The sequence below is a fragment of the Tetrao urogallus genome (genome assembly GCF_951394365.1).
Source record: "Tetrao urogallus genome assembly, chromosome: 8".
Taxonomy (NCBI): domain Eukaryota; kingdom Metazoa; phylum Chordata; class Aves; order Galliformes; family Phasianidae; genus Tetrao; species Tetrao urogallus.
In genome coordinates this window covers 24912171-24931809 of record NC_136821.1, presented here as the reverse complement: position 1 = coordinate 24931809, position 19639 = coordinate 24912171, and the positions used below count along the sequence as shown (strand labels likewise).

Sequence of the window (19639 nt, the reverse complement as noted above, 5' to 3'; positions counted from 1 at the left end):
GCAAAATGCATATGCTTCCATCTAAGACCCAGGTTTTAGAGCGTTCAGATGTCTGTTTGATACGATGACTGAGCTTTGAACACATAGGATGCTTCAGTCATTGCCCGTAGAGAGCAGGGAGATGTAGGTGCCCATTTTTCTGGCTGGGAAATTGGAGTGCCCAAATAGTTGTCACAGAGAGGAAGCCGAGAGTGGAGAAAAGGCTACCAGTTCCCTGGTCTCTATTTTAATTAAATTCTTTTTGCAATTGTCTTCCCTGGCAGTTTAGCTGGTGGAATGTGGTCTAGCGGAGGAATTTTTGGCTGCAGACTTGACAGGAATGTTTTTCTGGGCCAAATTCTTGCTTAGTGTAAATTAAGATAACTCCACTATCTATGATTACAGTTCTAGTGATTTACTCCTCCCTGTTAGAATCTGGCCCTGGCTTGCAGACAGTGGGCAGTGTCATATAATTTGTTCTTTTTAATTTTAGTCTGTCTAGACACTTGTACAGCACCTCTTTCTGGGAGAGCTTTATGCCAGCAGCTCTGGAGTAGCACCACACTTTTCTGATAAGAAAATCTTGGTAAATACAGTGTAGAGACCCACAGTGAGTTCAAGTTCAGCCTTTTACCTTCCTTGTGCAGTTTTTGGCTTTGATAGTCTTTGTGTTTTTATGTCAGAGAGGTGTCAGGATTTCTTCCCAGTGGAGGGGAGAAACAAGTCTGTTGTTTTCCCTGTTTTTTGACCATGTCCAAACTGAATGCTGAAGAAAGACAACTGGTGTAGATACATCATTTCTGCGGTGCTTTTTCTTTTAGGTTCTCTGTTGTGTTTTTTCCTTCACAAACCACCTGGGATGGTGCACACGCACACTGCTGCCTGCGTGATGCCCTTCCTCCCACTTGGCTTGTGGCGCACGCAGGGCCCCGTTTGTACTGAATCCTCAGATTTGCTGGCCACACTTGAGCAGATGATTAGCTGTAAGTGTTTTTCTCCCCTTCCATTCTCTTGCCAATTCCTGAGCTACTTGCAAGGACTGTCTGTAAACTCTCTTTGTGAAGAGCCAAACACAGAAGGGCTACGACTCTGACCAGGGCTTGGCAGTGGTAGAGATGTATACCCTTCTACTACCATTCCTTCTGTTTGAATCCAAACACACTTAACTCAGCCCCTAGTCCCCATAATATTTTACAAGATTTGCTATTCATAAAGTCCCGCCCTCTGCAGTCACGTTATTGTTAACTGCCTACATTTATGTCTGTCCCCAGCCCACGAAGAAAAGGCTTTTTATAGCTGCAAAGAAAAGTCTGAAGATAGGAATCTTAAAGCAATTAAAGTAACATTTCTTTTTGAAAAACAAAACAAAACCAACCCAACGCATAATGCACAAAATATGTGTGGGTTTCCACCTGAGCTTGATCAATACTGACAAAGCGGAGTTCTCCCAGAAAAGCAGCTTGCATGGAAATGGGTAAGAGATTCTTTGTGCAGTGTAATGATTTTGAGAGACTTTTCCCCTGTGAACCACAGCCGAGTTTGCACCCCTTCCCCCACAGTCAGCAGAGGCAGGAACATATGACCAGCTGCGTGTAAGCCATCGCTGTGTTAATAATGCTGCTGTATTGATCAAATTGGGCTTCTTTGTCACCAGGGACATCTGGGGGGATTTGTTCAGACTCCTAAGGCTGTGCCTCCTAAAGAGCATTTTCCAGTCTTTTCACTGGGCGAAGGGTGTGCTGTGCTTTTTGTCCTAGCCTACAGAATGCTGCTTTCAAAAGATTTCATGGTGTCCCACCACCCATTGCCTTTCTTTTCTGCTCTCGCGGCTTCCACCTCGTTGCTGCTCAGAACTGGCCATGTCTCAAGCTTCAAAATGTGTTGCAGCAAGATCGGATTCTCTGCCCTTGGAGAGCTCCTTGTGGCTGTGAGCACCGCTGCTGCTGGAATGTGAATAAACAGAGTTACGGGAACAGGAGAGGCTTCCTCTTTGCTTAGAAAGTGAGCAAAACATCAGTAAGAATGCGGCAGAGAAGGAAAACATGTGCAGGGTGGTTTTGTTCCCTGCCTCCGCCTCCAGGCTGATATTCATGACCTTGTTAAAAAGATCGGTGTGCTTCAGAGGCTGCACGTGGTCATTTTTGAGTGTAGGGAAAAACGAAATGTGGCTTTTATTTTTTCATCTGATAAATTGCCAATTGCAGGTTTTACTTATAGAACACTCTGAGTAGGCTGAGGAGAACACAATCACCTTGATATTATATTTATGAGTAAAAATGGTATGAGGGAAAGAAAGCTCTTTGCTCGCATGTAAAGTAGACTTTTAATGCAGTTTTTTTTATTCCAGGAGTGCTTCATTACTTCTGGTGGGGTAGGGACACATTAGCATCTTCAGAGGAGGACTGGAACACCTCAGGGAGCACCCAGGAGCTTGCAGGGTCAATCTGACTTCATGGTTTTCTGACACATGTTGTGCACTCAGTGCTGTGTTGATGGGAGATCTGCAGAACTGGGGATACCTGTGGTCTGATGGGAAGGGTTAGAGATGTAAAATGGATGAATTCCCTCTGAACATTGCTCTCATGATGGAAGGCATCAATCACTGAGGTGCTCATGCTGTCCTCCTGAATGTGTCCACGTGTTGAAAAGGCCTACTTTTGACTTCTGGAGGGACTCACGATGGCAAAAGTCATGAATAGTGCTTGAAATATTGCATCCTGGTTGTGCAAACTGTGCCAGCATGTAGCGTTAGTGATAGCTAACACAGCGTGTTTTGAGCTTGTTTCTCTACCTTTCTGAATCCTCGTTCCTGGTCTGTGGGACTGAAGCAAATCCCTCCAGCAGCCCCAGTTACCACCACAAGGAATTTTGGCTCTCACTTTAGCACTGATATTGCAACTGCCTGGGAAGCGGTGGGAGGAGAAGCAGCAAAGACTCCCAGCATCGTTCCCTGTGAGGCAGAGGCTCAGCCTGTGGTCTCTTGTGCAACTCCTCCTTGCCTAGCATAAAGGTTACCTTTGTGTGTTTATAACCAAAATAATATTGCAGTTCCTGAAAGCTGTAATTTGTACGTGGGGGAACATGATGTTTGTGTTTATCTGTTACAGGGATTGTACCATAGCAGAGTGACAGAGTTCTCAAAGTGTTTGGGATGATGATAGCTGGCAACAGACCCTGCCTGTGAGGGCTACTAAAAATGACTTAAGCAATATTGATGATAAACAAAATGATGGGGACGGTTGGTTGTGCCACAAGGAAGGGGACACCACTTCTGCAACAGGAGAGCTGTTGTACCTCAGCAATAGAACATGTCCTTGCTCTTCCCCTTCCCACACACCAAGCTGAGAGAGCCTGGCCACAGTCTTCCAGGCCATGATAGCAGAGACTTCCATCTCATTGCAAAAAGGCAATAGAGGGAAGGAGCAGTATACAGCTGCCCTACAAAAGCAGACTTATTGTAGAAGGTACTATATAGTCTTAAATAAATAGAAAAGGAAAATCAGGGAAAATAAGATTCTTAAGGTAAACTAAATTTTTAAAATGTCTGAGTTGGAAATAGACCCAATAGCATGTCTGCTGTTGGGATTATAATAGTCACAGTTTGTTTCTCTTTTCCTTGTTGGTAAATGAGTTTTGTTTGTTTCTGTTCTGGAGAGTGGTGAGAGACCAGAGTACCCTGTACCAAACCCTTTATGTTTGTAGTGAACTGGAGATGTGTGTGATGGTTCAGTAAGGCTCTATGCTGTGAGTGTGTTATCTTCTAACTCCCAGCAACATCATTAGGGCTTTCTAATGTTGGAGAAAGTGTCAAGTCTCATTCGGTTTACTCAAATACGATACTTAAGGATGGGTCTGGAAAGCCAAAGGTCTCAGTAAGATCCTCTGAGCAGTAAGGTACAGGCAGAATGGATGCTGAAAGCCTTACGGCATTGTCAGCAGAGATGCCCTCACCTTCAGAAGGTGGTGCCGAGTGTTGTGCTCATTACGGACCTGGAATTAATTTGGGAACCTTCCCAATTAATCTGAGAGGGACAAATGCCAGGAAAAACTTGAGGCAGGGCCTGGCAGTCTTGCACAGTATTCTCCAATGTTTCCAGGGACGCTTTGCCAGGAGAAAAAGAGTAGGTTGCCAGGAGAGAGAGCATGACCAGGGGCAGTGCCTTGCCTTAACCACAAGGTTCCTGCCAAAGTAAAATGTTGCTGAGGAGATACAGTGTGAAGGAGCAAGGAAGGAGAGGATGCTAGTGGGGGAAGAGACTGGAAAGAAGAGGCTTTGGGAAATGCTTGTATCAGACAGCTTTCTGAGCAGGTCTTAATTAGGTCCTCTCCCATCCTTCACCTCTTTCACCTGCTGCAGCAGAACGTCAGTATCTCCTGACGCTTCGTCAGAGCACTCAGCCTCTGCTTGCAGTAATGTAGTACCACCCTCTGGGACTTTGTGTTGTAATCTCTGCAGACCTGGCATTCGGCAGGTATCCATACTGGGCATTTCTGTGGAGGATGTCATGATGGCTTATTGCATAGTTAGATCCTCTAACAAAAGAGCAAGGCCCTTGTGCACAGAAAAATCTTGAATTGACCATGTTGGCCTCTTGGATGCTGGGAAATTGTTAGATCTTCCAGGAATACCAAGACATTGCATTCCTTCTAGGCTATTTTCTGGCTGCTACTACTATTAATAGCTTTGTCCTGAAATAGCACTTTCATATGGCAGTGTATTAAAACCCATAACAACTGGGTGGATGTCCACAATCAACAGACTGAACAAGCCAGAATGAGAGCTGTGCCTGTGTAAGTTGGCTCACAGAGGTGTTCTGGCTCCAGGCAGCTGGTGATGGGACCTGCTGAGCTTTCTTAAGTCAGTTATGGGAGGGCTCTTGGTGGCATCTCCCAGCTGTCCATCTTATGCAGCAGCTGCTAGCTGTACAGCCTGCTGCAAACTACACAGATGCAGGGAAGATCTCTTTCATGGGGAGGAAGCACTACCCGGTCTAGATCTGACAGCACACCTCAACTTGCCAGTAGTATCCACAAAAGGATGTGCCAGATTCCTTTATGTTTGGTCTAAGGCATTTTGGGGACACAGGTCTCCTCAGGTGCCTGTGGGCAGGCACCTGTGTTGCTGGTGAGTGGCTGGGCCAATTCTGGCAGGCTCTTTTCCAGTATGCTCCAGCAAATTGCTTTAAAAAGAGGACCCTGCTGCTTTTACTGGGGCGTGGGGCAGCACAAGTGCACCGTCTGTGAGATTTGAGGCTGGATCAGAATCCCTGATGGCTTATGTTTTGGCACAAATGCTTTGGCAGTGCAACACAGAAAGGAAAAACAATGGGAAAACATTCTTGGCAGCAAGGGGGTATCCTTTAAAGAGCACCTGCTGTTGAGTAACAGGCAAGTTTACCTGCAGTGGGATGCATGAAGGCTCTTCTTTTTCTGTACAATGATGAAAATCCTGGGATAGACATGGCAGTAACCTGATAGTGAGTACCTCCAAATACACTGCTGGCCCACATTAAGCCAATCCAAGCATCAGGATGTGGTGTTTTTAAATTCTTCCAATTTTTCCATTTGGGTCACATCGTTCCTAATAAAGTAGACAAGATTTGTAATATAAAGTAACAATCTCCAGCCATCAAAGAACATGTCAAATTCTGCTTCACGTAAGCCAGAGTTAAATGGTGATAATTTAGAGCAGAACTTCATGGAGTTGGAGTGTTGGCAAGGTCCTCGGCTGATGTAAACAGGAACAATGAAATCAGTGCTGCTCTGCGCTGATTTACCCCAGCTGAGGATCCGGTTGTGCTTCCCATCGCTTTGCTTCTGGATTGAGTTTTTTCTCAGTGTGATGGTGAAACCTGAGGCTGCTGTCTTCTCTTTTCCCTTCTCAGACTGGCATATTTATCACAGCAGCACATGCATCTTCTTGCTCTTGTAAGATAACAAATTGCCCAAATGATTTTTAAAAAAGGAGAAAGAAAAAAGCAGCAAATGGCTTTTGTAGGAGTGATTAGACCATTGCTGTGTTCACATAAGAGTTTAAACTTCAGCCAAGCAGCGCTCTGTTCCCTGCATGGCTTGAGGCAGACTTTGGTCCTGTATGTTTATTGTGGTTTAGAAATGGTATAAATGCTCTTCTATTCTTTTTAGTTCTGACCTTATTCCACTCCGTATTCCCCCACTTCCTCCTGCTTCCTGTTTCCCAGACAGGTCCCCACCTCTTCCTCCTCACAGCCAAAAACAATACAAAAGGCAATGTACAAAAGGTCTTTTTGAGCCGTGAGCTGTAGCAGTGAATGAGCATCGTGTGTGGAGTAGGTGCAATAGTCCCAGCACACGGATGTTGGTCATACAAATTTAAGGTGAGGAACGGGACATTTTTGGGTTAGGAATTCAATGCTATACATCCTCCTGTTTCATATGTTTTTAGGTCAGAGCAGAGGTGACTCACAGCCCTCACAGCCCAGAATGCTCTCTTATGAAATGTACCGCATGTCGAGTGTATTGATGACACCTCCTCTTAAGATTTTAGTTAATTGTGAAAAATTGTGCTTGCAAATATGTTGCCTGAGCCCATGAGAGCACAGCCGGTGTACACATTAGTGCCAGCTGATGAGGAAATGTGAAGCTATCTCTGGATGTTAATGAAACATCTCTAGCTAGTACATTTTTTTCATTCATGATCCAATCCGGACTAATTACAAGGAATCCAGTTCTGCTCTGTAACCCCACAGCAATACTTCGTAGGGATGAATCTTAATTGAGGATCGAGACCTAAAATATTGCTCTACTTTGTACATTTCACAGCCCTCAGCATTTACTTTAGCATATCCATTTCCTGTGAGAAGTTTACCACACTCTGGGGCATGCTTTGAACCTGATCCTTTGATTTCAGTGGGAGCTAGAATAGGCACTTCTAGAAGCTAATTGTCCCTTTTTGCTATTTCTATATATAAATTAAAGCTGCTTCCAAGTGGGACAGCAACAGGTTAAATACCTACTCAGTGAAGTTTGGAGGAAAGTTCATAGCAAGGGTCACTAGCCAGCTTACTCAGAGCCATGCAAGGCTGTTACACAAAGAAGTGATCTCTTCAGAAAGATTCTGAAAGGCATTATTTATACTTATCTATATATAATAGCTTAAGGGGCTTTTGTATGGCTACTTGTGGTCTGAACTGCATGGCAGCAGACAGTGCGTGCTCTGATGTGTAAGCACACATGGGTTTTATCATATTTTGATACTAGCACAATGGGCTGCCTCCACTTTTGAATTCTTCATTTGGCCATCCTTAATCCTTTGCTGACACTGCTGCTGTTTTTTGTTGTGACTGCTTCAGATATTTTTTCTATCATTATTAAACAGTCAGAAAAACAACACAAGCTCTCCAAAGCCCTGGTTCAGTGTTCACAGATTTCTTTCATCCATTTTTTAATCTAGATGCCTATCAAATTCAGCCATGCTTATCTGCAGTCCTTTGTTCAGTATCTCACAACTAGTGCACTGAAACTCTCTATGCTTGGAGCCCAAATACCACAGATATTTAGTGAACAAATATGGTTTGTCCATTTACAAAAATATTTGACTGATATGATTAATTTTATTATCACTAATTGAGGAACAAATCTTGATTTTGACTTCTTGATTAGATTTGTGGATTATTCGGTTAGAGGCATTTGTTTCACTACCCATTTCTGCTGGTGGAAATTGCTAATTTATAGCAGAAGTGTTTTTTTTCCTTTCAGCTTTAGAGGCTGACCAAAGTCTTTGCTGACCCTGGTTACATCATGCCCCAGAGCAACAGGAAGATGGCTTCTGTTTATGTGAAGGTTGTGATGCTGCTCCTTAAGTAAATCTGCAGACTTCTTACATTAAATGGTATCTTTGCTTAATGACGTTGAGGCTTCTGACTTCAGTATCTTTTTTGGTCAGAAGAAAAACGCTGTGAAAAGAACGCAGGGAGAAAGCTGCCAGGGTCATGGTACGGGAACATTCTCTGAGACTGTTTTTGTGCCTGAATGATGGCAAATGGGCTGGTTTGGCTAAATACATTTCCTTAAGAGTTCACTCTTTGGGCTGACACCAGGGGGAAAAAACGGACACAGGTCATAATTATCTTGACTTTGGTTCTGTGTAGAATATTCAACAGAAATGAAAGAGTTAACAGACTTGCCTAGTCCAGACTGCTGGCTGCAGAGGCACTTAGCCTCTGTGAGTGGACTGGCCTGGCAGCTCATGCATGCGCTGGAATTACCACAGGAAAACAAGGCTTTGTAAATCAGCTGATCTTTGCTGACCATGTGTGTGCCTGATTTTGCTCTTGGCAAAAGCCTGCTTGTTGACGTAGAGTTAACTTGGATTTGCCTCATATTTACAGGGGGGCTAAGAATGCATGCAGAATTTTGCCACGAGTTAGGTGTCTGCAAATGGCTTACTGTACCTGAAAAGTATAGCTGTCTTTTTCTTAAGGAACTGCATAACATCTGGGCAGGATGCGCTGGCACATGGCTAGGAGTTTTGCCTTTCTTGCCTTTGAAATAGAAACTATTTGCTGTTGCCTAGCTGAAATCTTTTCTTACTATCCACTCAGAGTGGATAGTGCACTATTTCAGAGTGCAGTTTTCCCATTTTGCTGAATGTATTTAGCAGAACTACTTACTTTAGTACTAAAATTCTGTTAATTTTATGCCATCCCAAATGTTGGGCTTCAGATGTGCTGCAGCTTTTGACAACTAGCAACTGCCCAGTAAAGGTTGCCAAGAGGAAAAGCTGGAGGTTTTGGCAGCTGGCTGGAAATAGATGGCAACCTTGGAATAGATGGGCAAGAGTATTGGGGTTTGTTGTTGTTCAGAAAGTAATGAAGGCTTTTCGTGGCAGGAGCTTTCAAAACTTGCTTTAGGGTTAAAGGGAAAAATAACATGACATTCCAGGAAAGGCAGGTAAATTTTCGACCTCTTACTCCTCTTAATTCAGAGCTGTCTCACAGCATTCTGTTCAATATCCAGGAACCAAAATGCGAGTGCCACTGCAGCTGGAAGCTTTTACTTTTCTGGTGAACGACATACTGACACCAGGCACTGGGCCTGGAAGCAAGCTGTGATAGCTTGGTCTGAGCCATGGTAACCCTCACCCTGGAATTATTGTTTTGGGATGCTTTCAGGTTGAGGATGTTTTCTCTTCTGTTGCAGTCTTGACATGTCTGTAATTTTTTCATGTTACAAATGAGATCCATTTTTTATGTGCCAGTGGATAGTGGTGAGATCACAATGGAGGATGGAATTTGACCTTAGCTACTGCATATATAATTCTGCTTTGCACCAATAAAGATTTGCTGCAAAGAGAATCCTTTCAAGTACTGTAAACAGAGCTGGTAGATCAGACCTGCTTGTCAACCACATTTGACATTTTCATTCTCTGTCACAGCCTGATCTAAGTATCCAACTTTTTAATTAGGTTTTGGATAGCTTCCAAGATCGGTGCTTGATGTCCCATTTTATCTGCAGTAAAATGGCACTTAGAATTAACTAGCACTTCCAGATGAGGACTTCCCATAATCTGCTAGAAAAATTCAGAATCAAGATGTTATAAAATACTTCAGCATCAACAAAACAGAGGAACCCACTGAACATGTTGATTAGGTGTCTTCCCCAACTGGCCTCAAATCATTTGAAGTGTTTGGGCTTTTGTTTTATCCTTGGCTGAACTTCACTGTCACCGTGTTGTCCTGTCTTTAGCTGTACAAAACACACAGGAGCTTGAATACTGTAAAGGCTTTCTGCTGGCTGCTGTTAGGTGAGTGCTAAACTCTGCTGAAAATGGTACGTGTCACATCTCCACTCTCAGAGGCATGTGTGTGTTTCTTCTCCACTGCGTTCTGTAAGAAGTAGGTCCTTGCCAGGCACAGAGCAGCAGTACAGTGGTTGTCTTGTACTGCCAGAAGGATGTGGTCCTTTGTGGTGTATTCTGCTGCTCTGCTGAGGAGGTGGTATGGCGTGGGGAACAAAGAGATGTCCCAGCTTACCAGAGTGTAGTCAGGAAACACCCATCATTGTTTGTAGGTGATGAAAATGTACCTCTGTTGGGAAAGTGAACCTTTTTGTAATTGAATCCAAAATTAAGAAATCAGGCTGAGTTTCTGTGGGGAATGTGCATGTGCCAGATGGTCGTCCTTTACTCACTGGCTTTCTGCAAGTATCTGGAGTTTACCAAAGTCATATCTTATTATTTCTCAGCTATTAATCAATGTTTATTGTAACTGGCTAAACTGAGGAGCAAGGGGCAAAGTGAAGCAGGTGGGTTGAAGTAGCTGGGTCACTTTTTATCCTTACCCTGCAAAAACCATTTGACAGCAGCCAACAGTCTTACCGATCTTCTTATGTCCCTGAAGGGAAACATCTTCCTCTTCCCATTACAGTTTTGAAGCCTTTATTGCAACAAATCCTACAGGCACTGGGTAAGAAAGTTTAATACCCATCAGGTTACTTGCTGTGTAGCAACCTACAGTGTAGGAAGGCTTAGTTCACACATGTGAAGTATTACATCTATTAGAGCAATCTCCCCATCTCATGCATGAGCAAGTGCTGAGAATCCAGACATCCAGCAGAACTGGCAGTGACGACAGGAGCAGCTTGGAACACTGTCCTCTCAGGCTGGTGGTGGAAGTGGAAGCAGTAGATTTCACCAGTGTCTGATTTCACCGTGTGGGCTCATGTCTCTGGGTATTTGTCAGTGTCCTGCTGCTCTCACACAGAATTGTTAGGTTTTGCTGCACTTGTCGGCAAGTAACTTTGTGGGTGTGGAGGTGGAAGAACTATGCTTCTGCTTTTGAAGGTCCCTAAGGCTGGCGGTCTCAACCCGAGTGGCTTCACCAGCTCAGAGCTCAAGACAAGGGGTTAAGCTTACACGGCCTAAAAATGCTAAGCCTTGCTGGGGCAGGAGTGAAAAAACCAGGCTGCATTCAAAACGCTGCTTGCCACTCCCCAGGCAATTTGGGCCCGAGCGAGGGGAAGGTCACATAAGGTACTTGGCACATGCCAGGGAGTGCATATGGGAAAGGAAGCTTTGTTCTGCAGGCCGAGCCCTGCCTCGACAGCAGGTAGGAGGTGACCGGGCTGCCGCAAGGCTGCGGCCTGAGCTCTCCTCGGGCTTTGTCTGCCATGCAGATGAGATGGAGATCCTCCGGCTCAGCACTGCTCAGCTTCCCCTTGTTGACTTGGTGGAGGGACTGAGGGGAGCGGGAGGGAGGGAGGGAGGGGCTTCATTATATTGTTTCTTTTCCTTTGAGTTGGTTTTTTCCCTCTCTATGGGGAGATGGGCTTGATCCACTGGTTTTGGATTTCTGAGGCAGAAGGCAAGGCATGACCAGCTGGTGTCTTGAAATGGCACAGGTGCAATGGCTGCGGGAGGGGGGAGCCAAGAATAATTACAGGTTTCTGAAGCATCAGGCTTTGCCTGAAAAGGGCTCATCGAGAAACTGCTCTTTATGGAAAATTAATGGTGAAGCTAAAAAAACTGTCAGGCCTACTATTGTTATCGCTGGGCTAGTGGCGCCTTAAAGGAGCAGCACCTTCTGCTTGCACCCATGGGCCCCAGAGCCAACGTGCAGCTTTCTGGTCTTGGCAATTGAAGTCTCCTGCCACTGTTGTCGCATTTAATGGCTTTTAGCCCCAGCCTCCTCCTTTTTTTTTTCCCCACTTCTATCCCTAATTTCTGATTATGTTTTTATTTTACTTTGGAAGCCTTCTATTTATTAGGCCCCCGATCTATTTCTGCCCCACTGGATTAAGGCTAAGTGAGACAGAAAGCCCAAATTACATGATGTGGAGAGTTAAAAAGCATCACTTCTTTTGTTTTGTGTGTGGGATCAATCCTGGAGAACTGTGGGGTTCACTTGGAAAGCTACCCCCAAATCCCTTAATTCATCTATGGAGAGGCCAGATCCCCACCTACGGCCATTCTCCATTCCCAGAACTGCACGTTAAGTAGGCTTTTTGTGTCCACAAGAGCAGCTCTCCATTGTTACTGTGAGCAGCCCCAGTATGGCTTCCCTCATTGCTGGTACCAAAAGTGTCTGCTTTCCAGGGGGAGGAGAGTGAGCAGGGTCGGTAGGTGCTGGTGCCACAGGGACAGCATAGGGGCTGTCCTCAGGAATGAGATCAGATGGACCTTCAGAACAGGGCACTCCTGAGTGAAAGCTGAAAGCCTCCTCCCCTGCCCCTGTCCCTCAGGGGAAGTCCTTGGCCCCAAGTTAAGGTGTGTTCAAGGTGAAAAGGTTCAGCTGTCACACAAGCCAGCAAGGTTAGGTTGCAGCAGAAGCAGATGCTGTGACACCTCACTGTGAAGCTTATTGCTGATTCCCATCATTTCCAACTTTCTGCTGTGCTCAGGAAGTAGGGTAGCCTCAGGGGCAGCCCAGCGGATGTACAGGGCCAAGTCACATTGTTGCAGCAGGAAATAGGAACCAATCCAAAAATCCAGCTGAAGGAGCAGTGGTGAGAGCAGAGAGCACAAATGAATGGTTTCTCGTGATGCTTGGAGCAAGGCTGTTGGAGAAATGAGCTGGCTGCCCCCAAAGGGAATCCCCTAAGTCCTGAATGTTGAGCTTGCACTGAGTTAGTTAGTGTCCATATCACTGTTCCTCAGTCTCATACTGTTTAGGAGGTAGAGCAGCAGGCTTCTGATGATCTGGTTTCAGCTTTTGTCTGCTGTTGTCTATTGAAATCACTGCTGGAAGAAAAGAGGATAGGTGGTTGTTGCAGCCCGTTGGTTTCCTGGGGCAGTGCAGCAGTTTAGTGTTAACCCAGAGCAGAAGGCAGCAGAATGCCCAAGCTGTGGGCTGCAGCTTGCGGATGCCAGTTTTCAGGTAATTCTGGGAGGGCACACTGGTTGAACTTCTGCTTGCTGAGTGTCAGGAGCCCAAAAAGTTACCAACTTCATCTTCTAGGGATTTGGCAAAAACAGTTCTTCAGAGATCCCTTTTATGGTAGACAAAGAAGTGAGGCCCCCTGCTAAGTTTGAGCAACTTGATCATTTGGTGGTTTGCTTAACGCAAGATTGCTGACTAGTAAGTCCAGACACATTGCATACACAGTCTCATGTGACTCCACTGAAGTATAGCACTTCTCGCTTGCATAAATTGCCATTTTTTTTGTTTTTTGCCAAGTACATCACTACAGCTCAAATCTATGACCGGGTGTTATTAAATAATTAAATAGATAACTGTCTGACAGAATCTTTTTTTAAATTCAGAAACTCTGGATGTCATCTCACCAATTTGTATCTGCAAACAGTAGTGTTGCTTCCAGGCTACACTGAAAGTAATAATCCTGAGTTAGATGTTAGCTCCCAGGAAGCTGTGAATGGAGCCTTTTTGTGCTCCTATTGAGGTTTGTACTCAAAAGACAGGAGTCTCTGTCTCATCTCTAGTGGTAGGAAGCTTTTGTTTCTTGATCAGATGTTGGGCTTCCAGGTTGAGATGTAGTTGGACCATTAGCTCCACTAAGCTGCACTGAATATTTCTGCCTAAAAATCCCTTTCTTTATATCTTTAAAGTGTTCCCTCAGGAGTAGTTTTTAAAAGTTTCAAAAAAATATCTCTGTTGGTATGTATGTTATTTTAAGTCCTGTAAAATTTCAGTGAAGGTATTAAACCAACTATCCTTTCAGGCAGCAAGAAATGAAAAACAACACTAATAAACTCCATTAAAAGCTCCCAAAACTACAGATAACGGCTTTCTATAAATAATAAAAGTCTATAATGTTGGTTTTGGAGAACATTGGCAGCATGATGGTGCCTGGAGGCTTTATTGGTGCTAGTGCTAGCTTAGGGCAGCTCATACAAGCTACATTCAAGTAGTAGGTTCACCCCATCCTCTATAATGCTATAATCACTGCTACGGAGATGTAGGAACATGACGGAGACCAGCATTTTTATGCGGCAGCATCACCGCCTGCATCTTCACCTACTTTTCAAGATGCTGTGTGCATGTCCTTGTGTGTAAGTGTGGTGTTCTGTATACAGGAGGTCTACTTGTTCAGATGTGACAAAAACCCTCTAAAAGAGGCGCTAGGTCCCCGCTTTCTTGTCACATCTTCATCTTCTCTCAGCCCCTTCAAACAAGCTATGCTGTTACTGGGGGATTTTCTTTGTCTCCTCTTTCTATCTTAAAATGATTTACTTAAGATTTATGCCATTTTAGGAGAAGATTGGGCCTCAGCCAACAATGCAGAGTTAAGTTTGTAGTAAAATGTAATGTGTGTGAAGAAAGAGGAAGGAATTTGCTGGAGAGGTGACTTTTTGTGTGCACCAGGAGATTGGGCAGTTTGAATGTTTCATGTAGAGGTGATTGTTTGCCAGATTACATTTGAAATGCGGCTGTGTGCAGATTTCCATGAAAATTTAGTGGATGCTTTCCAGTTATTATTGCCTACATTACCATAATATCCTCTACCATACACAGATATTCCCATGCCCTCTGTCCGAGCAGTTTCAAACAAGTGCCAAATCCCCATGCCTCCCAAAATCAGCCGTCTTTTAAGGAGGGGCTGCTGCACATGAGTGCTGTCTCTAAATGGCTCTGGGCCATGCTGTTCCCCTGCCCTCGTTGGGAGCTGTGCTGTGATCTCTCTCTAATAGCACTTTCTTTCCCTCCCTTCCCCTCCTGCAGACATGCCTCGAGTTGGAGCGATACCTTCAGACTGAACCACGGAAGATCTCTGAGAGCTTTGGTGAGGACTTGGACTGCTTCCTTCATGCCTCCTCAGCTCCAGATGCAGAGGACAGTATCCGACGGCTGGATCCCATTCTTTTGCCCGTGGAGACGAGTATGTGTGACAAAAGCGCCAACATGGACATTATCCTCTCACGGGACAAGCTGCTGTCTGAGACGTGCCTCAGCTTGCAGCCCACCAGCTCTTCCACAGAAAGCTACACGGCCGTTAACCAGGCCCAACTCAATGCAGTAACCTCATTAACACCCCCTTCCTCTCCGGAGCTCAGCCGCCACCTCGTAAAAACCTCACAGACTCTCTCGGCGGTGGATGGCACAGTGACTTTGAAATTGGTGGCCAAGAAATCTTCCCTCAGCTCCATGAAAGTGAGTGTAGCTGCAGCAACCGCGGGGACAATAAAGAGCGGGCAAAGTGACAGTGAACAAGGAGGACCAGGACTGGAAGCATCTCCAGAAAACAAGAAGAGGGTTCACCGCTGTCAATTTAATGGGTGCCGGAAGGTTTATACAAAGAGCTCCCACTTAAAGGCTCACCAGAGGACTCATACAGGTACTTGTGTAGGATGCTTCTTTCATCTTGTCCTCCTGCCACCTAACCGTAACCATCTCCTTTCATTTTCATTTAGAAAAGAGAAAAAAAATCTCTTCTGAAAAGTCCAAGCCTCTATCTATGAAACAGGGCAATGGAAAATTATGGCAGGCCAGCAAATATCTCCCCTTTTCAACAGAATGGAGGAATTCGCGGTCTACCATCAATGCATTGAGTTTTCACGTGCCTTATGGGGCTTGATGGAGAGTAATTTTAGGATACTTAAAGGGTGGAAGATGTATCATTTATTGTAGAACTGTGGGCATGCCAATTTCGGTTTTCTGCATTCAGTTTCCCAAGACAGCTTTAAAAATGTTAATTTTAGTCAAGTGTTAATTGCTTCAAATAGAAAATACTGTGGGTAGGTTTTTGCTGCTTTTTGTGTTGGAGAAAGGAAAAAGCATATTTCAGTTTTGAGATATGCAGTTTAGGAATAACGTTTGTGTGAGAGGAAGCTTGTGTGTAGATGCAGATGTGTGCATACACAGATGCCGTACCCTTGAGATCTCACTATTTTGGGCTACACTAGTGATGAAATACAGTGAGAACAAATGGGTGAATTGCATGGAGTTTGGATGGAGTAGTAGATAGAGAGGGAATAGGATGTATGGAAAGATACCAGGCAGTTATTTTGGATAGTATTGATTAATGATGCATATAAGCTTTACTGTGTAAGTGTCTTGAAGCATAGCAAATTGGCTTCAGTTTGGCTGTTCAGCATCCCTCCTCTCCTGTCGTTTGTTCACAGTCCCCAGTAGCTTTTCGGCTGGCATTCATTGGCAGTAATAGCCGTGCAGCTTGCTAGCGTTGCTGCTTTGTTCTAAGTCTCACATGTGAGATGATAAATTCCCATTAGCACTATCTTATCATGTGATTATTCTTGTTTCCAGAGGGATTGCTGTAATCAGTTTTCTCAATTTTACTGTAAAATGTGTGGTCTCCTACAATAACTGCACATTTAATTCATGATCTTATCATGCACGCAGATTCCTAGAAGCGAGGTGGTTCTTGCAAGGTAGAAAATAACATGTTGGACCGGTGCAGTAAATCAAACAAATGTGTGGGCTGTTAAGAGGGCTGCATCCATCATGTACTAGGCAGCACTGTAAAAGTTACGTGGTCTGAAGTATAAATCATATTAAGACATAAAGGCATTGTTTTTGATCTTTTAATATGTGCTTTCTAGTGCTTTTACTGGAGATAGCCACCTTACCAGGAGTGACCTCTCTTGCAATTCTGCGATTTCAAAGCCAGTGAAAACAGTGCTTTCATTTTAAAACCTGCAGTGGTACAGTCAGGAGGCTCCTTGTGCTGCCAGTGCTGCTGTGAGGGTAACCACAAAGACCCAGGCTCCACCAGGGCTGCCCAGGTGGATGTCCCAGAGGAAGCCTCCCTGTGAGCCAAGGGCACATCTGTCCTTCCTGGCATACGTTTGGGCTGTGAGTTGGCACGATAACCTGTCTGTTCAGATGTGGCCCCTGCGTTCCTCTTCAAGCTGCAAGTGACAGTCCTACACGGCTGTTCCTGAAGTTAGCCAAGGATATTCACCTAGGTGGATAAACTTGTGGAATTTCTATGTTCTTATCACCCAGCAGGTGGCAATGGGGACAAAGAATCCTGAGAAAACTGTTAGCCACTCTTGCAAGACCTCCACCCTTTGATGTCAAAATCACACAAGATTTTGCATGCTTTTGAACCCATCCTTAGGTCTGGTCAAATTTTGTGTCCTTCCCCTGGATAACATCAACATGTCATGTCTTGTGCTTTACAGTTATTCCATGATAAGAAACATTTCTCACTAACATCATGATACTTCCATAGAATAGCCTTAGACTGCACACAGTGCCATTGTTGTGTCTGTGTCCATCCATCCACAGCAGTACTCAGCATGGTATGGGCAAGTCCATTTGCCAGCTGATGGGGGAGACCTATATTGGGATGAAGGCACTGCACTATGTGGATACAGCACCCATCACTTCACATAGTGGGTTCTGCTCTCTGCCTAAGCTTGCTGGTTAAACCATGAGTTTAGCCAGTCTGTAAACCATTTACTGGTATGTGGAGTTGTTCTTGATTTCATCCACTAAGTTCAAGAGAGGCAGCAAAGGTTGTTAGGGAAAAACAGGAAAGTAGTAGAAGAGAGGCAAGACAGAAACCCAGAGGAGGAGCCCTCCTCTTTGCAGCCAAATAAGCATCCTATACTCATTTACATCCCAGCTGTCCACAGCTGTGTAGAAAACATGGTTTGATTTTGCAGCATGGACTTGATGCATCGTCGTTGTTAAGCTCTTTGCTACAGGTGTTGGGAGCTGATAGGAACCTGACTCCCATTGCACACAGAGGAAAGTTCAAAGTATCCGAGCAATCTGAGTGAATGCTGGAGAGTCGTGTGATAGGACTATGTAACTAGCTTATTTGGGTCCAAGCACAAAGTCATTTAGATCCCTTTGTCCCGTTTCAGTGCTCTGTTCCTTTGATATCACTAACAGCAATCAAAAGTGGCATAGTCAAGACATTACGTCTTTTTACTCTGACCTCTGCAGTGGGGTTACCTCACAGGGAGCTCTGGAGCTTCCTGTAGAAGAGAGGTACAGAGGGGGCTAGCTGTGGAAATTTGGGATTGAACTGCAAATGGCAGGGCTGCTTCCTTTCCCATGCGCGCCTTTGGCAATGGGGACAAGCAGCCCTATTCTCCATCAGTGCTTTGTTTTTTTGTGGCCAGCGAGCCGTGTGTCCTGTGAGTTTTGAATGCACCCAGCAGTGCCAACAGCTAGTAGCCACTAGGCTTAGTTAGTGGCTGAGCCAGGGGGTCTGAAATGATTGCAAGATACTTTCCTTTGGCTGGTAGCTTGTTAGTATGTCAGGAGGGAACAGTCTGCCAGCGTGAGCTCTTTGCAAGTGGGCATGAGCGCTCCAACAGACAAAAAGCTCTCAGTGTGGGGCAGGGAGGTAGATGTGGGCTGGTCACACAACTTGCATGTGCACTGTCTACTTGCTGGATGAAAGGGATTTACTGCCACGCATGAAAACAAGAAAGCCACAGGCTGGGGAGCTGCGGGGTGGAAGGCAGCGGAAGGAGGTTGCATTCCTTTCGTTCATACGTAATGCTGACCAGACAGAGGCTGGCTGGCCTTCCTCACAGCAGGATGAGCCAGACGGGGCTGGAGGCAGTGCAGACTGATAGCAGCTCGCTGGGTTGGAACCCGGCTCCTGCGGCTTCGCTTCACCGGAGAGCCGAGATAGTCAGATCCCACATTGCTTGTGGTGCTGTGCAAGCCTCTCTAGTTGTTCTCCTGTATCTCGTCCATTCAGAAATTAGGACAGTTCTGTAAGGCCCATCAGTGGTTGAACTGGTTATGAAAACAACTTCTCAGTGTCCTTTGGAGAGGGAGAAACGATTATCTTTCTGGGAGAGAATTTAATCTGGAAGGGAAAGGGGAAACATTGTCTGGGTGAAATGGGAAATCAAAACATTTGATTGGATTCGAAGAAGTCTAGAGCACCTAAAGTGAAGGATGTGTAAAGGAGCTAGGAACAGTGTCAGGACTGTCTGTCTGTCTGTCTGTCAGAGGGCAGCAAAGAGGTCATGCCGGGGTGAAGTGGTGGCTGTGCTTGTAAACAGGAGCTGTAGGATTGGAAAGGCTGTGCTGCCAGCATGGGGATGAAGGAAAAAAAAACCTAGCAAAGGAGCCACTGGGGCTGGCACTGTAACCCAGCTCTAACACATTCTCTCACACTTATTCATAGAGCAGACATCAGTGTCTCCTTTAAGAGACAGGAATTCTAGTCCAGTCTTCACACAGGCATGGAGATGAATTGCCAACATAATGGAGAACAGAGAGGAAGGGAATTAGCGTGAGCCAAAGAAAATGTATAGTCATCAGTACTTCCTAAATTAGAAAACAGGATATTGCTGGTGAGTATCTGGATGCAAATATGTCTAAGGGGGAGCTGACCTGTGACCTATGGACAGATTAGTCATGAGGAAGTCGCTGATTCCCTTGGATCAAAGACCTGTGGAAGAGATTTCTATCTCCTGACCAAACAGCTCACATCAGCTTCCTTGCCATAATGTACAGGGGAAGGTATGAGGGGACATGGATGCTTTATGGCCAGAGATAAAGCATCATGTATAATCTAACCAGGAAATCCTGAAGATTGTGGTAATGATAAAGAGCGACCCCCAGAGCATCCTGGGGTTTGCATTTTGTGAGGATCAGGTTTTAAGTTTTTTTTAGTTTACACACCTAAAACCAGGATATCTGATATAGCCTCAAATTAACTCCAATTAACGTAAGTTTGCCACCTCACATCTTTACTTATGTTTCTTAAGCCAAAAACAAGCAGGAGA

The 19639-nt window shown here is 44.9% G+C and overlaps 1 protein-coding gene across 1 annotated transcript in view; it reads left to right on the top strand.

Moving 5' to 3' along the window:
* KLF7 (KLF transcription factor 7) overlaps nucleotides 1-19639 on the top strand; it is a gene marked incomplete at its 3' end in the record, with an annotated part of 51491 nt that overhangs the window by 14103 nt on the left and 17749 nt on the right. Inside the window, exon 2 of the mRNA XM_079539174.1 lies at nucleotides 14637-15249. Within this exon, the coding sequence (XP_079395300.1) occupies nucleotides 14637-15249 (613 nt within the window). The remainder of the gene's footprint in view (nucleotides 1-14636; nucleotides 15250-19639) is intronic.